Source organism: Hyperolius riggenbachi, chromosome 4 (genome assembly GCF_040937935.1).
Source record: "Hyperolius riggenbachi isolate aHypRig1 chromosome 4, aHypRig1.pri, whole genome shotgun sequence".
Taxonomy (NCBI): Eukaryota; Metazoa; Chordata; class Amphibia; order Anura; family Hyperoliidae; genus Hyperolius; species Hyperolius riggenbachi.
Window position 1 is genome coordinate 488,206,060 of NC_090649.1, and position 24,269 is coordinate 488,230,328.

General features: G+C 44.6%; 1 protein-coding gene across 2 annotated transcripts in view; it reads left to right on the top strand.

Annotated features, from left to right (window-relative positions):
• CAMKMT (calmodulin-lysine N-methyltransferase) overlaps positions 1-24,269 on the top strand; it is a 594,578-nt gene that overhangs the window by 5,597 nt on the left and 564,712 nt on the right. For both annotated transcript variants that reach the window (XM_068233025.1, XM_068233024.1), the window contains exons 2-3: positions 11,677-11,858; positions 23,465-23,529. In XM_068233025.1, coding sequence (XP_068089126.1) covers positions 11,677-11,858; positions 23,465-23,529 — 247 coding nt within the window. The remainder of the gene's footprint in view (positions 1-11,676; positions 11,859-23,464; positions 23,530-24,269) is intronic.

Consider the following 24,269-nt stretch of genomic DNA (forward strand, 5'->3'; position numbering starts at 1 on the left):
TCTGCTGCATGCTTGTTCAGGGGCTATGGCTAATAGTATTTGAGGCAGAGGATCAGCAGGGCTGCCAGGCAACTGGTATTGCTTAAAGAGACTCTGTAACATCAAAAACATCCCCTGGGGGGTTACTCACCTCGGGTGGGGGAAGCCTAGGGATCCTAATGAGGCTTCCCACGCCGTCCTCGGTCCTACGGGGTCTCGCTGCAGCCCTCCGCACAGCCGGCGACAGACCCGACTGTCAATTCAATATTTACCTTTGCAGGCTCCAGCGGGGGCGCTGTGGCTGCTTTCGGCTCCGAACTACACGGAAATACCCGATCTCAGTCGGGTCCGCTCTACTGCGCAGGCGCCGGAAACTTGCGCCTGAGCAGTAGAGCAGACCCGACGGCGATCGGGTATTTCCGCCTACTTCGGAGCCGACAGCCGTCAGAGCGCCTGCGCAGGAGCCGGGAAGGTAAATAATGACGTCATCTTGTACGGAGGGCTGCAGCAAGACCCCTGAGGAACGGAGGACGGCGTGGGAAGCCTCATTAGGATCCTGAGGCTTCCCCCACCCGAGATGAGTACCCCCCAGGGGACGTTTTGATGTTACAGATTCTCTTTAAAAGGAAATAAACATGGCAGCCTCCATATACCTCTCTCTTCAGTTCCCCTTTAACCCCTCCCAGTGCCTAACCTTAACCAACCTCTCTCTGTGCCTAACCTTAACCACCACCCCTGCCTAAAGCTAACCACCCCGGTGTCTAACCTTAACCCCCTAAACTACTCTGCTGCCGCCATCGTGGCAATAGTAAAAGCTGTGATTATCAGCATTGAATAAATAGCGGGCATAATAATTATTCTTCATTGCAAGCTTCACTTTATTACCGTGAATCACGGCCTTTATAATGGGCTTCTCTGGCAGCGCCCTTTTTTCAGCAAAGCTCCTGCACCCTTTTTCCCTGTTTCGGCACCATCGGGGGAGGGGGGGAATTAGGATTAGGCGCCTCCTGGGGGATGGTAAAGGGTTAGGTAGCACCAAGATGGTTAAGGGTTAGGCAAATATAGAGACACGGTTCTGTGTTAGGCATAGGTTGAGGGAGGGTCCTGTGTGAGAGTAGGGTTAGGTTTAGTCATAGTATTCCGATATTTTACTATTGGAATTCTGTAGTTGAATATCGTTCATTTTAACGATCCTCTGCAGCCTGTTTTCGAGCCGCCTTTTTTTCATGTACGCGGGAGAGAGACATGGCAGTGGAGAGAAGTGACAGGCGGAGGTGTGTTGGTGTACAGGTGAGTGCAAGCTTCGCTGCCTACACCACATGTTGCAGAATTGAACTTCTTTAGCGACTCGCTCCTGACTTACTGCCGATCAACCGAATTCTTTCATCTGGCACGATCGTCCGAATTTATTTTGGCCAAAAATTGATCAATTGAGAATCATTTGTGGCATAGTTTTCTGGAAGATTCAATAAAATGATTAAATCACTTGCATATCGATGAAAGAAATTGTCAATAGTCCAGAATACGGCCACCTTTACTACACTGCCACTTGAAAATTATCCACAGCAGCCATTTCAAGCAGTGGAATTCTAGGGAGTGCTCAGAACTTATCAATATGCAGCCATTCCTCTGTCATCTTCCTTACACAGCGTCTTTCACACCCAATAAAATGGACCTGAACTCTTGCACAGAACAGAAGGAAAACATAGAAATAGGAACCCTGTATGCATTTAGATAGTTTAGCCTGTCTAATTCCCCCTCATCTGTGGCTAATCACAACTGTAATTTGATCTCTCAGCTGAGTCAGCTGGCTGCCTCAGCTTAGCAGCTAATTTGTAAACACAGGATGTTGACCTTATGTCTGCTTCCATGAAAGCAAGAAGTAGACACACTACAGATTTATTGCAGGATTTGTATCAACTATAACAATTGTTTTTCTTTAACGGGAACCTGAACTGAGTCAAATTATTTAAAATAAACACTTGCTTTACCTGCAAATGAATATTACATGCTTACCTCGCTGTCAGTTCCTCTCACCAAGCTCACCATTTTCTTCTAATAACAATTCATTCCAGTTCTGACAAGATTTTGTCAGAACTGAAATATATCAGTTGCTGTCAGTTATAACTGAAAGGACAACTGATGTGCAAGGTAATGTCCATGCTTCCCTATGGCTCAAGTGGGTTATAATACAGTTTAACAGTGTGCTGACCAGTAAGCTGTTATGGGGTAAAGGCCATTTTTAAAAATGGAGGATAGAGAATTCCATTGATCACAGTGGAAAAACAGAATGCAGGAGAGGAGAAAGAGATGGAGGAGTAGACTACATGGGAAGTAAGTATGATGTGCATATGTTTTCAGTTCAGGTTTTAACCACTTTACCACCAGTGGTGCGTATATCTACGCTCCTTTTTACACTCTTTGCCCACCAGGAGCGTAGCTATACACACCTACCGCCGCTGTCTGCGCTCCCGTGCACGCTGCCGGCCGCTCGCCCGGAGATCAATGAACGGGAAAAAAACGTTCCCGTTCGTTGATCTCAGCCCCCCAGCAATGATCGGCTGCTTCTATGAGAAGCAGCGCGATCATTGTGAAAAATAAAAAAGTTTCCCAGCCTCGAACGTCCTGTAAGCGTACTTCTGACGATTACAGGTCGCATGAACAAAAAATTACTGTGGCCATCTTGTGGCCAAATAGTAAAAGTACATCCAAAACATTTTTCATATACAAATACATACTTTTACACTATAAATTAACTCATTGCCTCCCACACTCCCCAATTTATTTATATTTTGTAATAAAAAGAAAAAAATTACAATTAAAAAAAAATACATAAATAGTTAACTTATTGACTGAACGCTTTAAATATTTATGTCAAGTGGGTACAACACTGTTACTTTATAAACTATGGGCTTGTAATTAGCGATGGACGCAAAACTGAAAAAAAAGGCACCTTTATTTCCAAATAAAATATTGGCGCCAAACATTGTGATAGGGACATAGTTTAAATGGTGTAATAGCCGGGACAAATGGGCAAATACATTTCATGGATTTTAATTACAGTAGCATGCATTGTTTAAAAACTATAATGGCCGAAAATGGAAACATAATGATTTTTTTCCCACATTTATTCCTATTTTCCCATTAAAACACATTTAGAATAAAATAATTCTTGACATAATGTCCCACCTAAAGAAAGCCTAATTGGTGGCGAAAAAAACAAGATATAGTTCATTTCATTGCGATAAGTAATAATAAAGTTATAGACGAATGAATGGAAGGAGCGCTGAAAGGTGAAAATTGCTCTGGTGTTCAAGGGGTAAAACCCCTCAGTGGTGAAGTGGTTAAAAGACCTCTGTCACGAAAATCTCAAAATTTAAAATACATGTAAACATACAAAAATAAGAAGTACATTTCTTCCAGAGTAAAATGAGCCATAAATTACTTTTCTCCTATTTCCTGTTACTTACAGTAAGTAGTAGAAATCTGACATTACCGACAGATTTTGGACTAGCCCATCTTCTCATTGGGGTGGTTCTCAGGTTTTTTTTTATTTTTAAAAGCACTTAGTGAATGGCAGTTGCTCTATCCTACTGCCCAAAAAATGTACAGCGTGCAGGGAGGCTGGCCAGCATCTTTGTATAAATCTTTTTTCAGGTAATGTCTTTATAAAGAATAAATGTCATTCTGAGAATCCCCTATGCCTATGGAGAGATGGACTAGCCCAAAACCTGTCGGTAATGTCAGATTTCCACTACCTACTGTAAGTGACAGCAACATAGGAGAGAAGTCATTTATGGCTCATTCTACTCTGAAAGAAATGTACTTCTTATTTGTATGTGTTTTAAATGTTACGATTTTCGCTTCAGTGTCTCTTTAAAGGTTATTATGCTGTTGCTTATCTTTAACAGCAGAGAGGAAGTTCAGGTCCGAATTAGATTTGTATTAGAAAATTCTCTCCTTTCCTGAAAAGAAAGAACACCATCGTGCAACGTGTGTATGAAGCTAATTGGAGTTATATAACTTACATATTGAACAGCAGAAATAACTGTTATAAAAGACAGTTATGAAAGTCCAAGCTCCTCGGAGGATTGAAATGATTTAGTGATGGTGACATTTACGCCTCTCCATGGAGCAATCCTATTAATAGTACTTATAAAACGGGCTAAAATAATGATAAAAGATTTGGATCAGAACCTGTCCTGTTATCATACGTAATGGTAGCAGCAGGTAAGTTCTAACAAAGATACATAACGAAGCTATACAGAAGAAGTCATTTGCAGGGAAGAGTAATGGGGATCAGAAGTGCACACAATGCATTTTCGTCTAGACTTGACTCTGTCACCGCATGAGTAAATATAATTAATATTATGGCTTCTTAAAGAGAATCTGTATTGTTAAAATCGCACAAAAGTAAACATACCAGTGCGTTAGGGGACATCTCCTATTACCCTCTGACACAATTTCGCCGCTCCTCGCCGCATTAAAAGTGGTTAAAAACAGTTTTAAAAAGTTTGTTTATAAACAAACAAAATGGCCACCAAAACAGGAAGTAGGTTGATGTACAGTATGTATAGAAAATACATCCATACACAAGCAGGCTGTATACAACCTTCCTTTTGAATCTCAAGAGATCACTTGTGTGTTTCTTTCCCCCTGCAGTTCTCATGCACTGAAGTTTCAGGCTGCTCTTTTCTTCCTGCAAACAGCTTTGCCCTTGTCTGTAATTACTCAGTATGTGAAAGCCCAGCCAGCTCAGAGGAAGATTTATCCAGCTTGTAAAAGATAAGAGAGAAGAGAGAAGCTGCTCTAATCTAAATAACACACAGGCAGTGTGCATAGAGGGGCCTGGAGGGGGGAGTTCATAGCAGAACCACAACACTGAAGAACTTGGCAGCCTTCCAGACACAGGCTGACAAGTCTGACAAGAGAGAGATAAGTTGATTTATTACAGAGGCTGTGATAGCAGAAAGTGCTGCAGTAAGCCAGAACACATTAGAATAGCTTTTGGAACTTGTAGGATGATAAAAAACAGGATGCAATTTTTAAAGCCGACCTGAACTCATATAAGATAAGCAACAACAACCTAACATTTAAAGGGACTCCGAGCACCTATCATGGGCATACCTTTAAAGGTGGCCATACACTGGTCGATTTGCCATCAGATTCGACCAAAAGATAGATCCCTCTCTGATCGAATCTGATCAGAGAGGGATCGTATGGCCGCCTTACAGCCTGAAACCGATCACAATCTGTGGAACTGCCGCCCCCCCCCCCCCCCCCCCTCATACATTTCATGATCCGGCCGGCACGAGTCCCCTGGTCCCCGCTGTCTTCTTCTCCGCCTGGTCCCGGCATCTTCTCCCATCCGCATCCGCGTATAACTTTCTGTCACTCCAGTGACAGCGGAAGTTCAAATAGAGCGCCCTCTATCTGTACTTCCGCTGTCACTGCAGTGACACAGGAAGTTATACATGGATGCCGTGATGCGGAAGGTGATGGGAGAAGATGCCAGCCGGGAGGTGACAGCGGGGACTCGCGCCGGCGGAGCAGGTAATGTATATCCGCTGTGTTGCGTCGGTCGTCGGGCATTCGAACGCCGCTATCGACGCACTCCCGACCCGCTCTCCACCCGAGAAAAATCTTCCGCACGGATGGATCGACGGGAGTCGACGGGAATGATGGATTTCGGACGGAAATCCATCATTCTGTCAGCGGTGTGCGCGGCGATTTCACGGCCATTTCGATCACTGTGATCGAAACGGCAGTATTTCGTCGGGAAATCGTTAGGTGTACGGGCCCCATAAGACTCCAACCAGTACTGCAAAGTACTTAAAGGGATACTGTAGAGGGGTCGGGGGAAAATGAGTTGAACTTATCCAGGGCTTCTAACGGTCCCCCGCAGACATCCTTTGCCTGCGCAGCCACTCACCGATGCTCCGGCCCCGCCTCCGGTTCACTTTTGGAATTTCAGACTTTAAAGTCTGAAAACCACTGCGCCTGCGTTGCCATGTCCTCAATCCCGCTGATGTCACCAGGAGCGTACTGCGCAGGCACAGACCATACTGGGCCCGCACAGTACTCTCCTGGTGACATCAGCGGGATCGAGGACACAGCAACGCAGGCACAGTGGTTTTCAGACTTTAAAGTCTGAAATTCCATAAGTGAACCGGAGGCGGGGCCGGAGCATTGGGGAGTGGCTGCGCGGGCACAGGACGCCTGTGGGGGACCATTAGAAGCCCCGGTTAAGTTCAACTCATTTTCCCCCGACTCCCTACAGTATCCCTTTAAAGGATACCCAAAGTGACATGTGACATGATGAGATAGACATGGGTATGTACAGTGCCTAGCACAAAAATAACTATGCTGTGTTCCTTTTTTTCTTTGTTTTTCTGAAAAAGTTAAATATCAGGTATGTAAGTGGCTGACTCAAGACAAAAGACAAATAACATTTATATTGCGCTTTTCTCCTGGCGGACTCAAAGCGCCAGAGCTGCAGCCACTAGGACGCGCTCTATAGGCAGTAGCAGTGTTAGGGAGACTTGCCAAAGGTCTCCTACTGAATAAGTGCTGGCTTACTGAACAGGCAGAGCCGAGATTCGAACCCAGGTCTCCTGTGTCAGAGACAGAGCCCTTAACCATTACACCATCCAGCCACATACTGACTCAGTCAGTAAGTCCTGACTCAGACAGGAAGTGACTACAGTGTGACCTTCACTGATAAGAAATTCCAACTATAAAGCACTTTTCTAGCAGAAAATGGCTTCTGAGAGCAGGAAAGACATAAAAAGGGTCAATAGTTCATAGATTTTAGCTCTGTCGTACTTCAATGAATGTGTCATTAAGCAAAAACAATAAAACAGTTAAAACTTAAAAAGTAGATTTAAACATAAAATAAAAACTGTGGAATATCCTAAAAAGTCATTTTTAGGTGAAGGAAGATAAATACAATTGTTTATTTCATTCGTTTATTTTCGCTTCGGGTGTCCTTTTAAAGATGCATACTTTTCTGTAGCATGTGCTTTCCTCTTTCATTTGATGTTCTACACCAAATAGTTTTCGTTCAATTTAAAAATCGCGGCTGCCATCTTGGCTATGTCATAACTTCCAGGTCACCCCCGTCTTTTTTTGCAACACGCAGCTAGCACTTTGCTAGTGCAAATCGGCCCAGCAGGGCCTGAGAAATCCTCCTGCGCGGCATAGCCCGAGCTGAGCTCGGGCTTACCGCCAGGAAGGTTAAAGACCCAGAATAGATCCAAATAGCTTCTCACACTGTCCACATTCTCATTTATTTCGAGTTGGGCTTCAAATTTATCTCCCACCTTTCCAATCTTGCTTTTATCGCTTAGTTCCTCTGTGTTATGGAATATCCAGGGTGGGAGGCAGACAATGAACTGCTTTAACCCTAATACTGAGCCCAGACCTTATTTTTCTGTTTAAAAGCCTTGAATAAGAACAGCATTTTCCCATCCATAATGGAGTCTTGGTTCCCCTCCATCCTCTATGGCGGGGGTGAATAGCCTGTGCTCTCCCGCACGTAGCCTGCACATATTAGCCATTGGCATTGTCTGGCTCTGCCTCTAGACTATTATGGAGCACATTTGCTCACAAAGCTCAGAGTCAATAGCGAATCATGTCATAATGGCTTCTTAATGTACTCTCTCATTGTACGGTCTGCCGTGCTTCATGGAAGAAAGCTCGGTGATCATTCCCTTGTAAATGTAAGGTGCAGAATTGGCCCTGTTGATCTCAAGCTGCATTAGATAAAGAAGCAGTAAGTGGATGTATTACTGTATAATATAGTTATTGTGTCTTACAGATCTGCTTCTATGAGCTGAATGCAGGGCTGCTCTATTTGGTAACATAGAAAGGTTTCACTAATATGGATTGGCTGCTCCTCCACATAAAACACTTATGATATTTTTTTTTCTAGGCGTAGGAGGCTTGAAGTCTGCCTCTTGCTTATATGAAGAGTAGGTGGACAGTTCTTATGCCAAGCCAATGTTTAACCCCTTCGTGACCTCCTAACGCCGATAGGCATCGGGAAGGTGGCAGCCTCAGGACCGCCTAACGCCGAAAGGCGTCAAGTCCTGGGGCGGGTTTTTACAAGGGATCGCCCTCGCCGATGCGCGCCCATCCCTGCTTGAGTGACTTCCAGCAGCGATCGCCGCTAGGAGACTGTTAGACAGCGAAACCGCCGTCTGTTTACACTGTACAGCGATGCGATCTACGGCAGCGCTGTACTGGGGACAGCCCTGTCACTCGGCTGTCCCCTGGTGAGGCTCCCTTCGTGATCCCTTCTCGTTGGTTGATGCTTTTGAGAGAGGATCGCCCTGATTGGCTGGTGGGGAGAGGGAGTGGAATAACAAAAATAAATAAAACTTTTCCAGGTAAAATATAGAGTTTGGGATATACTCGCCGTATAAGACTACCCCTCTTCCAACGCACACCAAATAAAACTTTAAAATAAATCATATACTGGTGCTATGTATGAACAGATACTGGTGCTGTATTGTATGTGGTACCCAGTATATAACAGTATACAGGGGATTGACTGGTTGGATTGGTCAACTCTCCCTCTCCCTAAGTGGATTGGTCAGCTCTCCTTGTCTCCCTGTTTATCAGAGCGGTATAGAAGAATAAATGGCGCTGTGCCCATAAAACACGCCTCTTTCACCCATCTGGCCCGCCCTTGTATCCTATTTACCTCCTTCTCTGCCTCTCAGATCTCGCACATGTGCGCCTGCGCCGCTTCACTACAGTCCTAAGCAGATCTGAGAGGCGGTAACAGGACAGGGCGTATCACCCGGCATCAATGACACCTGGCGCATAAGACAACCCCTGACTTTTCAGAAGATTTTCAAGGGTTAAAAAGTAGTCTTATACGCCAGAATATACAGTATTTTAAAAAACACAAAGAAATAAAATAAACAAACAAACGTGCCGGCAGGAATCAGAGCCCACCAGGGGTGTGGTGTGTGTGTGTGTGTGTGTGTGTGTGTGTGCGTGCGTGCGTGCGTGCGTGTGTGTAATTATCACTTGTGTGCTGAGTAGTATGGCTCTGTAACGAGCTATTAAAGTTGAAGAGTGCTGAATAGCCTGGTCACTAGGGGGGTGTAAGCCTGTAGTCTTGAACTGGTTAAGGAAAAACTACAAGACGCAAAAACACTCAGCATATTGATTTAGGAATGGCAATCTTACATCTTATACACATCCTCCATTGGCAAGGTTATCTCCTCCATGGGTTTTAACTATCGTCTGTATGCAGATGACACCCAAATCTACCTCCACACCCCTGACATATCCACCACTACCATGGACAAGGTCTCTTCCTGCCTATCAGCCATCTCCTCCTGGATGTCCGCTAGTTTCCTGAAACTAAATCTAGACAAAACGGAATTTATGATCTTCTCACCCCGGTCATCCCTGGACCTCCCAGATGTGCAGGTCACTGTTAACCACATTACCATTCACCCCCTACCTCTCAAGCCCGCTGTCTGGGTGTCACCCTGGACTCCGCACTCTCCTTCACTTCCCACATCCAAAACCTCACAAAGTCCTGCAACTTCCACCTTCGTAACATCTGTAAGATTCGCCCTTTCCTGACCTCTCCCACCACCAAACTCCTCATCCATGCCCTCATAATTTCCCGCCTTGACTACTGCAATGCCCTGCTGTCTGGTCTCCCTATGACCCGAACAGCCCCACTGCAGTCCATCATGAATGCGGCAGCCAGAATTATCCACTCCTCCCATCCCTCCACCAGGGCAGCTCCCCGCCGTGAATCCCTCCACTGGCTTCCTATCCAGTCCAGAATCAGATTCAAGATACTGGGCCTGATTCACAAAGCGGTGATAACTCAGTTATCACGCCTAAAAGACTTTAGGCGTGATAACCTTTGTACCGCTGAGTTAGCACCGCTTTGTGCTATTTATCGCGCGCAAAGTCCCGCGCACAAAGTTTTGTGCAATTCCGCGCGCAGCGCCCATAGGGTTTAATGGCCGCATCGCGCGCATCACGCTGTGCGCTGTGCGCGCAAAACTTTGCGCACGGGAATTTCGTGCAAGTTTCTTCTTATCACGCCTAAACTGAGTTTAGGCGTGATAAAGGGCTTTTCACTGGCGTGCAAACAGTTTGCACCGCTTTGTGAATCAAGCCCATTGTGTCTGACCTACAAATCCATCCACAAAACCTGTCCAACCTACATGTCTGATCTTAATCAGAGGTACACACCAAGCCGCTCACTCCGCTCCTCCAATGAACTTCGCCTGACCGTCCCCCGCATCACCCAGTCCCATGCACGCCTCCAGGACTTCTCAAGAGCCGCTCCAACACTATGGAACACCCTACCTCCACCCATTAGAGCAGCCCCCTCCTTCAACACCTTCAAGAAGGCCCTCAAAACTCACCTTTTCACTCTGGCACAATTGCTCTAAACCCACAGCTGAACTCTGGTCCCCCTACCTCTCATGTCCCTACCTCTCCCTCTAGATTGTAAGCCTTTGGGCTGTGTGATCTGGTCTTTCTTGTATTCCTGCATTGTCATATTGCTATTTGTCATCCCTAAATATTGTCTGTAACCTAAATTAATGTCCAGCGCTGCGTAATATGTTGGCGCTTTATAAATACAATAAATAATAATAATCTTGAGGCCGGTTTCACACTAGAAACCAGCGTTGCAGGTGCGGTGCGATCAGATGATCACATTGCACCACAACGTTGTGTTAGAGATTTCTGCCGGCGATGCGCGGTAATCCCTAATCTGGCTGCAAGACAAACTAAAAGTGAGGTGCGCAAGCGCCCACTTCCTGTGGTGGAAATCAGGAGTGCGCGGAAGTGTATGGGCAAAATACGATTCCGTGCGTCGCGAAACATGAGTTATATGAAGTAACTTTTGATCGACGTGGGTGGTCACCGATAATGCGCTGTTGTTGTCGCGTCAAATCTGGTACTTCCTGCGCATCGCACTGCGGTAGGTGTGAAGTGCCCTATGGGTTTTCATTGCTAAGAAATGGTTAACGCAGCAACAGAATGAAAACGTCCTGGTGTGAAATGGGCCTAAAGGAAACACTAGTGCAAAATATATAAAAAATGAAACTAAGAATTATGGATACCTAAGAAACAGAAAGTAGTAGGAAGAGTAAGGGTTAATAGTAAAAAAAATTAAATTGCTGCTGTTAACATGACATTCTGCATGAGACTCTGTTACCAACGGACTCCTGGGATGCTTAATCACCTTCTGTGGGGGAACAAAGAATCATCCTTTTGATGAGAGAAAAAGACTCCCCTCTCCTTGAGCTAATAGTCGTTGGACCATCCCAATGGCGTATTCAGTTCCCGATCACGGTAGTAAAACTATCATCTGCTTTCCTGAAGAGATGCAGAGACATCATAGCGGCTGAAGGACCCCTCTCCAGTTTCAGACAGGCACAGCATAAGACAGCCTCTGCTGTGCCTGTCTGAAACTGGAGAGGGGCCCTTTTCTAGATAGGACAGATTGAATCTAATGTTCCCCGCCACTTCCTCGATATGTTGGAGATGTAGGCCAGTGAGACATGTTACATTTTATTATACGTTTTATGATGGTTGATAGTTTATGGTATAAAACAAAGAACCTTTAAAAAAAAATAAAAATAAAACAAAATAGATTTCTTTGTTCTGATACTTACTGTTGCTTTATCTTCTATTCTTTTCTAGGCACTGAGGAAAAAAAGATGCCTAGATAATGAAAACTTGCAGAAAGTGTCGGTGAGAAGATTTAATTCCTTCCAGCTCTTCTCTGTTGCGGCTCTTAGAAAGGAGGAAGAGGTGGAGGACAGCCAGCATACCTGGCTGCGGTACACCAGCAGGTTCTGCCCAGAATACAGCGTCTGTCTAAGGTAATTACCTACAAGCAGAACACAATAAGTTACATTGGGGATCATTAACCCCTTAGTCGCCACTTACCAGAGGTTTGTGGGTATGGGACTGGGGCGGTGCCAACCCTCTGCCAATAAGTCTTCCCTCATCCCGATCAGCAGAAGACGCAGAGAAGCAGCTAGCAGCAGGCGTGTAAGCTGTAGAGCAGGGGTCTCAAACTCGCGGCCCGCGGGCCATTTGCGGCCCTCGATACAATATTTTGTGGCCCTCGCCAGCAAAAGCTTCCTTATAGTTCGCTTCAGTGCTCTCAAGTAATCCGCCGCATCCCCGCTGCTAAACGAGGGCTGCAAAGCCCCCAAATCGCCCGGGGGGGGGGTAGGGGGGGCAATCCGCCGGCATTTCCTGGAAGGAGCAGAGCTTTCAGCTTCAGCTCTGCCCCTCCTGACGTCAATCGCCGCACGGATCGCCGCCTCTCCCCGCCCCTCTCTGTGAAGGAAGAGTGAGAGGGGCGGGCAGAGGTGGCAATGCGCCGCGATTGTGAAATTCCTTATGCGGCCCAGCCTCATCCTGACTTTGCCTCCTGTGGCCCCCCAGGTAAATTGAGTTTGAGACCCCTGCTGTAGAGCGTCTCCATTTAATGTTGTCAACCTCTCCAATGCCACTTTGACTGCGGACCAGGTTTCCCTCTTGTCCAGGGCTCTCTCCTTCTCACCATCCTCCCATTTTGATATTTTCAAAACTTTATTGGATGTGAATAAGTTCATTAGAAATCTTATAGTTAAAAAACATTTTGCTGATAGCGATGATTTGGAGGATGTGGCGGAGGAGCTACCCCGGGAGGATCGAGACACAGGTTTGCGCAGTGTCCTTCCTTTACAGGATGAATATTTGGTCCTACTTTTGCATCAGCTTTCTTTAGCTAGCCATGACGGGGTTACTGTCAAAGATGTTAAACCTACCGTATATGTGTTAGGAATCCAGATTTCTTCCCCCTCCAGGCAAGAACCAAGGCTGTTGATGTTTTCCAGGATCAGATTGAGAAGGAACTCTTGAAAATAGACAGGGCCTCCAGAGCGCCTTCAGACCTCACATCCAGAGAAAGAGCTGCCTTGAATTCCCCTAAAGTGTAACTGTCGGGCATAAAATCAAATATCATTTCTTAATTTTTATCTGGTAAACAAGAAATAAGGATGCTAACCAGGCATTCCAAAAGTTAAAAATCACTCTTACTTATCTTCTTATCTTGTCCATAAAACATCATTCCCCAGTGTCAGTGTCTCTTATTTGGTACATCTGCCACACAAAGGAAGTTGCAGGGCATGCTGGGTTTGCTTTTTTTTCTTTCCTAAGCAATAACTAATGTAACCTGATTGGCTGAAGCCTCTGTCCCTCTTTTTTTCCCCTCCCACACCTCTGTTCCTCTCTGATTGGCCAATATTTCTCATGCTGAGACAATGCACTTGACAATACGGCATTTTAACATGCCGTATATACTCGAGTATAAGCCGACACGAGTATAAGCCGACCCCCCAACTTTTGCCTAAAAAAATATGGAAAAAATGATTGACTCGACTATAAACCGAGGGTATATGCCCCCCCCCCTTGTGCTTTTGATGGTTGTTTGCCAATATTGTGCAGATTTTGCCACAGTAATTCCTGGAGGTACACAAGGTCAGGAAGCACACTTAGTAAATGGCAAAAATCCTCTGAAGAGATGGGTCAAAGCTGTCCAGTGTACCAAGCCTCTTCTGATGGCCTAATTGCTAATGAATGTCCTGTGCAGCATGCATGAGCCATTTGTCAGCATCAGATTGCCATGTGCAACCCCCTTCCACCCCTGCTAGACCATGCAAATTAAAGTGAACCTCCGGACTAAAAATCAACTCGGCAGCACTGAAAAGGCTTTGTGTTTCTTTAACAGTTTCACAGCATCAGAATTTTGTTTCTCTTATCCAAGCCTCATTTTTAGCTGCACAGAAGAAAACTGCCCGGGCTTTTTTCCCTGATGCTGTGCAAAGCATGATGGGATTTCCGATTTTGTTGTTCTCATTCTGCTGTTTTGGTGCAATTTCTTTTTTTTTTACATTTTGAATTTGACATTTGAAGCCTAGCGTGTGCAGCTGGGAGGAGTAATCAGGACACAGGACAGTTGGAACTGTGTCTCCTGCTCCTTGTCACCTCCTTTCAACCAAAAAGATGGCTTCCCCCATGACAAAGATGGCAGCCCCCATGAATCACAAACATTTGCCTGTTCTTTTAAAACAGGGTGGGTAAGAGATTATATTACCTATCTATTCTAATTAACATAACTAATGTAACTTGCTGACAGTATGTTTGTTTAGGCTGAAGTTCCCCTTTAAGAAGGCAGTAGTTACCATACACACACCTGTATCCTCCTCCAATTGTCCCCCGTCACAAGAAGATAGCTATGTGGTGTTTGCATTTACTTAATGTCCCCCAGCATGAGCTGCCTGCTCTGTGCTGTGCACCGCCATTAGATGTCCGTGCGCCGGCCCCTTCACCAGACCAGAGTGGTATGTGGTAGTTTTACAGACCTCCGTGTCCCCCTACCGGCCCCTCTGAGTGTCCCCGTGAAAAGCACAGCGCTGTGGGCACTTATATTTACCAGTCTGTACCGCATTCTCCTCCAGTCATCCGTCCGTGCAGATGCACGTCTTCACAGGTTCATCCGTGTTCCCCCCGGCGGATTCCCTCCGGCAACAGCAGAGCGCTGCGATGATTGCACTTGTTCACAGGCGCCATTAGAGGGCATCATAGCAACCGTTGCTATGGCGCCTGTGAACACGTACAATCATCAGACTGGTACATGAAGTAACATGTAGTTCTGCTGTTGCCAACGGGCACCTGTGAAGACATGCCTCTGCACGGATGGACGACTGCAGGTGAACATTTAACAGCAGTGCAGACTGGTAAAAGCACGCTGCATTTGAGGGGGGCGGGGGAAACACTAAGGTCTGTAGAACTACCGCATAGTACTCCGATCTGGTGAGGGAAGCAGCGCACGGCCATCTAACAGCAGCGACAACAAAGAGCAGTCTGCTCATGCTCATGCCGAGGGACACGCACCAACATGGGAGGGGGGGTGTCAGCAAAAGTAGCGACTCGAGTATAAGCCGAGACCCCCACTTTGGGACCACTTTTTTGGTCTCAAAAACTCGGCTTATACTCGAGTATACTGTATATGGTATCTGCCTCGAGAGTGGATCTAATTCTATAGCACCACAGAAGATGTTATCACTGTGTAAAGGTGGCCACTAACGATCCAATTTCTAGAAAAAAATCCCTTAAACGATCAGATAATTCTAATTTGAAGAGAAATATCGTAATACATCGTTCACTACACCACTAATGAACCAATCTTTGTTTCCTATCTATCACAAACAACAAGAAAATCCACATATTGGTGCAACAAAAATCCGACAAATGTTTATATAATCATTCGTTATCGATTGTGCCCATCAACGGAGATTATTTACAACCAATCCAATTACATCCAATCAGAATTATGTGATCGCTCGAAAGATTTTTTGCTAGAAATTGGACCATTAGTAGCCACCTTAAAGGACAACTGTAGTGAGAGGGATGTGGGAACTGCCATATTTATTTCCGTTTAAGCAATACCAGTTGCCTGGCTGTCCTGCTGATCCTCTGCCTCTAATAATTTTAGCCATAGCCCCTGAACAAGCATGCAGCAGATCAGGTGTTTCTGACATTATTGTCAGATCTGATAAGATTAGCTGCATGCTTGTTTCAGGTGTGATTCAAACACTACTGCAGCCAAACAGACCAGGAGGACTGACAGGCAACTGATATTGTTTAGAAGGAAATACATATGGCAGCCTCCATATTCTTCTCACTACAGTCGTCCCTTAGCTGATAATTTCCATCAGGACCTAACATTTTCAGAGGGAGATGAGTAATGGTCGCCTCCCTGTTCTGTGAAGGACAGGTGTCCAGTAGGCAGCAGTGACACCGAGGCCAGCGTTGCCAATACGACAATTGTAAGGGGGGCTGCCGCACTGAGGGCCCATCACACTGGGCAAATTACATTGTGACAGGAAACCCCCTCTAACTCTTCCCATGGTCAATATTTATCCGGACAATTACACCTCATAATCACCAGCTTCCCTCTGTTTTCTCGTTGGAGGGCGTATTTCGTTTTTATGAAGTGCATGAATTGTATTAAGCCCCTCCTTGCTCAGCGACAAGCCCAGGGGGGGGCGACCTGTAATTGCCATAATGCTGTTAATAGGTTAAACATTTTCAACACTAATTTCCACAGAAAAAGAAAAAAAAAAAAGGTTCAGCTCTTTGTCTTTTGTTGTGTCTGCGAAAAAAGTTATTAAAAGATGATTGAATCTGGCGTTTCATTGAAACCGTTGTTTGGGCTGACCTTCAGACCGTTTCCCTGCACTTCAGAAAGCGGAGCATTAGGTCAAGTGTGGCGGGTTAGGCATTCGGCAGTTGCCATGGCGATAAAAAATGTACACCATTAGAGGCAATGCTATCTTTTCAGTGCATTGCATCTGCGCGGCCGACACGAATGTATGCCATGTGCGGTGACCCTTCTCGCTTCAGCTGCAGCGTCTGAATAAAGCCATGTGAACACGGTGAATATGGAAGAGAGAATAACACTCTTTCATCCGAAGAAATATTGTTATCTACATAATACGGCTATTTGTACGATTCCAACACAGGCCGTGCTTCAAGCCATTTTATTTATTTATCCGATACAGCGCCTTACAGAGGTTGTTAAACCGTCCCCTGACTCTTAACAGGGCTCAGGATCTAAATTTACAGCAACATTTCTGGAATTGAGCTAATTTCAGGTGGGCTATGGCAAAAACATCCAGTATATTTAATGGGAACCTGAGAGGATGCCATATTTATTTCTTTTTAAAAAGCGGATCCGAGATGAAAAACGAACTATAACAAGTAACTTGTCTATATATCTTATCTAAAGTTTAGACAGCAAATCTAGCTGCAAACAGCTTCAACAGTTTATAATTATTTATTCCTGTGATACAATGAGAGCAGCCATGTTCTGCTTGTCATCATTACACAAGCAAGCTGCACTGCATCTCCAGCCCTCAGCCTGTGAAAACTTCACTCCCCTCTTCTCCTTCCCTCAGCCTCTGAAATCTCTGGCTAGTAACCCCTCCTCCTCCTCCTGCCCAGACTTAGCTCCCATAAGCTACATGGGTCTGAGTGCCTAGGCACTGGAGAAGCTGTGGGCGAGGCTTGTTTAGTTTATAGGGAATTAGCGTATTAAAAAAAAGTATTTGACTTGAGGAATGCCCTATAAACTATATGAAAGGAACACAATTATGCAATGAGTAAAAGTTTTCTCGGATCCACTTTAAACAATACCAGTTGCCTGGCAGTCCTCATGATCCTGTGTGTCTAAAGCCCCATCTACACGATACGATTCTTTGTGCGATTCGATTACGATTCTATTTACGATCCGATTAAATCCGACATGTCCGATCAGAATTCGATTCAATTCAAATCGATTTGCCATTGTTTTGCAATGGCTAATCGAATTGAATCGAATCCTGATCGGACCTGTTGGATTTAACTGGATCGTAAATAGAATCGTAATTGAATCGCACAAAGAATTGTATCGTGTAGATTGGGCTTAATGCTTTTAGCCATAGACCCCGAATCAGCATGCAGCAGATCAGGTACTCTGACTCAGCTGACTCAGGTTTTACTGGGTTAGCCATATGCTAGTTCCAGGGTTTTTACTCAGACACTACTTATGCCAGAAGATCAGCAGGGCTGCCAGGGAACTGGTATTGTTTACAAGGAAATAAATATGGCAGCCTCCATATCCCTCTCACTTTGAGTTCCCTTTAAAGTGGACCTGAACTGTCTTGCATGGGACAAAAGGAAAACAGAGAAATGCATCCTGTATGTATTTAGAGAGTTTAGCCTGTCTAATTTCCTCCTTATCTGTCACCAATCACAACTGTAATTTGATCTCTCAGCTGTGTCACCTCAGCAGAGCAGCTAATTTGTAAAAACACAGGAAGTTAACCCTATGGCTGCTTCCATGAAAGCAGGAAGTAGACACACTGCATATTTATTGCAGGATTTATATCAGCTGTAACAAAGAATGTTTTTTCTTTAAAGATTATTACGCTGTTGCTCATCTTTTGAGATCCGAGAGGAAGTTCTGAGTTCAAGTCTGCTTTAACCACTTAAGAACCGCGGTGTTAAACCCCCCTAGTGACCAGGCCATTTTTTACTAAATAAGCCACTGCAGCTTTAAGGCCAAGTCCGTCCCTCGTTGCCTCCCACGATGCGCTCCAATCCGGCATCACGTGACTAAAAACACTTCCTCCTTCCGGGTTGAAGGAGGAAGTGTATAGTCACGTGACGCCGGATTGGAGCGCATCGTGGGAGGCGCCGAGGGACGGACGAAGAAGACGTCATGATAGGTAAGAATAATCCCAGGCCGCAATGCATTACTGGGAGAACTCCAGATTGCTACTATCCGAGTAGCATCCGGATCGGATTTGAGCAGCCCTGGTTATAACTTTCAAACAAACTTTGTTTGCAAGTTAACTATCATATATTCTTATCTATTGTAACCCCATGTTTGATTGTTTTTTTTTTAATTTTTCATAAATATGTATACAACATTTCCCTCTGATCGTTCTTTTCTGCGAGAATGAGATCGTTAATATGTGTATGATGATTGCTGCATCCCATTGTTGCATTCCAATCGTTTCAATATTGTTCGTCTGGTAACTATCGTTCCTTGTAAACGATTATCGCAAGTGTGTACGTACCATTAGTAGTTCCACGCATAGTTATGTCTCCACCATTAGCGTTTTGCGGTCCAATTCCGATCGCTTGTGGATCGCAAAACACTGGGTATTAAACGAGTGTAAACTGCAGCGAGTGTTTCCATTGCTGCGATCCGTTTCCTCCCGATCGCAATCGCCGTCCTGCTGCATTTGTTGTACAATTGAGCTCCTAGACTTTGTAGAGGATCGCAGGTAAATAGCAAAGCAATCCCCATGTGATTTTTCCGCCGTTTGGCAAGTCAGAATATGTTTCTGCTCATTTTTTCCCTCTCACCGCAAAAACCCACCAAAATCTAATCTCTATGGATCACGGCAGAATAGCAGAATCGTGGCAGTGCAAAACGCAGCGCCTCGGCGCCTTTTTTTCCTATCAGTATTAATGTGGACCTGAACTCTTGCACAGAACAAAATGAAAACAGAGAAATGCACCCTGTATGTATTTAGAGAGTTTAGCCTGTCTTATTCACCCTCATCTGTGACTCATCACAACTGTAATTTGATTTCTTAGCTGTGTCAGCTGGCTGCCATGGCAGAGCAGCTAATTGTAAACACAGAATGTTAACCCTATGTCTGCTTCCATAAAAGCAGGAAGTAGACACACTGCAGGATTTGTATCTGCTGTAGCAAAGAAATGTTTAATTGTTATCAGGGCTGGATCTACCATAAGGCACTGTAGACACGAGCCTACAGGTGCCCGGTGATGGAAAGGGGGCCCACTCCCCTCCCTTAGTGCCTCCCACCCTCCTTCCCTATGTGAGAGTGTAAATTAGAGTGGACCCAAACCAAAATTCAAAATATTTAGTTGCACCACTCTGACACATACAAAGATAAATAAACACTCCTTCAAGCCTATGAGCATTTCAGTGCATGCTTTTCATCCTTCTCTTTTCATAGCTAGGGTTATACAGGTGGCAGCCATTACTTCTGAGCTTAGTAGGAGGTTTTAGATCATGGGTGTGTTTGTCATCAGCTACCCTCCCTCACAGGGGCGTGGTCTATGTGAAATCTCACACAAGCTGAGATCAACTCCCCTGTGACATCATCAGTAGCAGCCTGTGTTTTGTTTTTTATCTCCTCCATCAGTCTGCCGGATTCTGTCCTGGCAATATAAAAAAGGAAGGAAGGGGTTCCTCCAATAAATGTAAAATAGTTAGGATTTGTCATCATGCAGCTGAAAAAAGGCTGCTATTTATTATTATAAGTTAGATAATAGATTTTATTTCTGAAATCTTGTTTTTTTAATTTGGGTCCACTTTATATGAGAGGTTACTCACCCGGCCCCAGCATTTCACTGACCAAAACCCCCCTCAGCCGGGGGTGCCTCTAGCTACTTATTATTGAGGGAACTTCTGGCTACCTAATACTAAGGGACACCTGTAGCTACCTATGATGGGCAAGGGAAGTAAGAGAGAAGTGACAGCGGGGTTGGCCAGCACACTTGCTTTGGTAGGGGTTTGTATGTTTATGAGGGCAAAGTCTAAGGTGCCAGGACATCTGTGCCTATAGGCTGCTGTGAGGTAAATCTAGGCCTGCTTGTTATTATGCTGTTGCTTATGTTTTAGAGCAGAGAGAAAGTTCTAAGTTCAGGTCTGCATTAACGATTTTTCGATACAGTTGTTCTGTCCTGCTTGTGCCTTGTGCCTTGCATACATCTCTGTTGGTTCTCACCCCCTCTAGTGGTGGAAGTCCAGAATGAAATATTCACACGTTTGCCTTTGCCAGCTTGGAATTTCGGATGTCTATTTTTAGGCTGGGTCATAAGCTGCTCTGGAATCAGATTGTTTTGGAATAGCAGACAGAAAGTACTTGGCACACAACAAGATTTACGTCACATTGCATAACTGGAACAACTGTAAATGTATTCACAATTCACTCTGTGCCGTTTCTGCAACGGCCGGAGCGATCTGGAACTTGAAGCAAACCAAAAAGATGATTGCTTTAGACAATTAAAGGGGCACTATGGTGAAAAATTGTAAAATTTAAAATATGTGTAAACATAAATAAGAAGTACATTTCTCCCAGAGTAAAATGAGCCATAAATTACTTTTCTCCTATGTTGCTGTCACTTACAGTAGGTAGTAGAAATCTGACATTACCGACAGGTTTTGGACTAGTCCATCTCTTCGTAGGGGATTCTCAGCAAGTCTTTTATTCTTTATAAAGATATTCCCTAAAAAGGATTTAAACAATGATGCTGGCCAGCTTCCCTGCTCGCTACACAGTTGTTTGGCAGTTGAACAGAGCAACTGCTATACACTAAGCGCTTTTGAAAATAAATAAATCCCTGAGAATCCCCCATGAAGAGATGGACTCATCCTAAAAACACCACGCTGACAGCAATACAGGGTTATTATTTAGAGTTCATATAGATTATCGTTCTATCCCAAGACATCCAGTTCCCAAGCGAGAAAGTCTCTATCCACCATCCATCAACCTAAAGTCAAAGACGTAGCTCACAACAGCAGATTTACCCTTGTGACTGACAGCCCCCACCTCACCCTTAAGATACAGCAATCGCCCTATTTTTTTTTTAACTTTGTTTTTTATTGATATTTGAAAAATGGACATCATACATAGAGTTTACACGGTATTAGCAGATCTGTACATTTGGAGTCAGAACAGGACATTCACTTCAAACAATTACAGAAAACCAGACATAATACCTTACTGGATTACATAGGTCTTTTGGACACTGCCATAAAATATGAACCAAAGTACCAACTAAGGCCGGTTCTTTCATGAGGCAAGGTGAAACATTTGCATCAGGCGGCAGTGATTAGAGGGGCAGCATTTTGCAATGTGTTTACGCTAACAGCATGCAGTCAGAGTAGGAAGAGAACAAGACTCACAGCCAGCCAGTGTGCTAGTGTGTTGAGCTGCAGCATGTCATGTGAGAACATTAACTGAAGCAGAGTAAATTTGTCAGGTGCTGTACGATCATTCCAAATCGGGGGGCACATCCTCACAAGTTTGCCTCAGGCAGCACAAAGTGTAGAACCGGCCCTGGTACCAACCTGACCACCTGAAAATTAAGTCAGAATAACAATACACAGGTCATACTTACCTCGTGTGTAGTCTGCTCATCAATCTCTTTCTCCTCTCCTGCGTCCCATTTATCTACTGTGCTCACTGGAATTTTCTGTCCTCCATTATGAAAATGGGCATTACTCCACAACAGCTTCCTGGTCAGCACACTGTTACTGTAAAATCACCCACTTGAGCCATAGGGAAACATGGACATTACCTTGCACAGTCAGTTGTACCTGACAGCTGCTGATATATAACTGACAGCAATATTTCAGTTCTGACAAAATCTTGTCAGAACTAGAAGGAATTACTGAGCTTCTGAGAGGAACTGAGGCCAGTTTCAGACAACCGGCTGGGGCCCAGGCTGTTGTGGATTACTGCGTTAGTATGTGGTAATCCCTTGCTGGCCAAGACCCAAACAGGAAGTGACGCTCGCTTGTGGTCACTTCCTGTTTCGGAAACACGGAAGTACACTGAAGCGTATTGTAAAAAATACGCTTCTGCACATGCGACGCACCTCCTCCAACCCCTTTTACATCCCTGCGTCGCTGTAGACTTACATGACTTTCGGACCGCTACAGTACGCCGCAGCTCACCGTATAACCGCACGGTAGTGTAGGTCTATCCGAGCATTGGGGATGTGGCGAAAACCACATAGTATGAAAGAATTACCGTTACACGGTAGTATGAAAGTCCCCATAGACTTTCATTGCCCTGCGGTGTGGACCGCCCCAGTGTGAAACTACCCTGACAGCAAGGTGGCGTAGTGGTTGGCACTCTCGCCTTGCAACGCTGGGTCCCCAGTTCAACATCTGCAAGGAGTTTATATGTTCTCCCCGTGTCTGTGTGGGTTTCCTCCGGGCAATCCGGTTTCCTCCCACATCCTAAAAACATACAGATAAGTTAATTGGCTTCCGCTAAATTGGCCCTAGACTACGATACATGCACTACACACTACATACATAGTCATGTGACTATGGAAGGTATTAGATTAGGAGCCCCTCTGAAGGACGGTTAAGTGACAAGACAATATACTCCGTACAGTGCTGCGGAAGATGTTGGTGCTATATAAGTACTAAATAATAATTTGCAGGTACATCATGTATTTGTATTAAATATTTTTACTCGGTTCAGGTTCCCTTTAACCTTAAAGTGGGTCTGTCTACTTTTGGGTGAGGCATTTCTCTTCAGGCTAAGGCCTGGAACCCACTGGAGCCCTTTTTGTTAGCATTTAGGGATCGCTTTCAATCACTAGCGATTTCCCTAAACGCTCTGCCAATGTAAATGGAAGGGACAGATATCACTAAGGCGATTGCGATTAGGCAAATCGCAATTGCAGGACATGCAGCATTTTGGGAGCATTTGCTCTTCTATGTAAAGTATTGAAGCGCTGGCAAATCACTCATGAATTGCTACAGCGCGATTTCAAATTACTGAAAACTATAAAAAAAAATAATAATTTGAAACAACCAATCAGAATTAAAATCGCAAATCGCTATCATAATCACTGGCAAAAAGCTTAAACTTTTTAAGATCGCTACCAAAATCGCTCATGAAATTGCTAATTAAAAACACTAGCGATTGCGATAGCGATTTGCGGCTTGTAGTGGGTTCCAGGCCTGAAGGTGTGCTGCATCATCCATAGGCTCCATGCCCTTTGCAATAGTCTCAATGTCATCACAGGTTCACGTTACCTTTCTATCAGTCCCAGTGTACCAAAATAAAAAACAAAAGTAACTAAATGCAATTTTTTTTTATTGCAGGCACCACACCGGAGATCTGAATGTTTCTGACATCCTGACAAGTTTTGACAACACCGGAAACGTGTGTAAGTTGTGTTTTTGTTGCGAGTTTAAACCTGGTGCATTGTTCTCACGTGACGCCGAATTTCCATGACAAAAGTGCGAAATCTGTTGTGATATCCTGAAGATGTTTAATTGTTTTCCCGCGCGGCGGCGGCGAGGCATTGGCGTAATCCCGGCTCTTTCACTCAGCAATTATGAATGATCTGCATACGTTGTGACAGGCTGGGTGAGGGGGGGGGGGGGGGGGAGGGGGAGGCAGCTGGTACATTCACATAGATTAGGCGGAGAGCCTTATGGAATGAGAGCCTCAATGTACTCCACGCGGTTTGTACGCCCGGGGCCAAAGCTGCATGAATGGCAATTCTATCTACGAGGTCAAATAAGAGGCAGACGTGCTAAGCTCCGTATAAATATGTACACATTATAAACCGCGTCTCTCGAATCGGGGAATTCCGCGCTTCCAGCGAAGGAAGGGATCATGACTGGAAAATAAAAAACTGACGTGGCAAAATTTCTTTTTCAAATATTTACTTCTATATTTTACTTCTAATTATTAAAGTGACACTGAATTGAAAAAAACAACAACTTATGATACAGTATAATGAATTGTATGTGTAGTACGGATAATGAATAGAACATTAGTAGGAAAGAAAAGAGTCTATTTTTATTTTAAGTTAAATAGCTTTTTTTTTAAATAACATTGCATCATACTGTCATATTTGCGGTTTACAAACCACACACTGTCTTTTAAACTATGAAAACG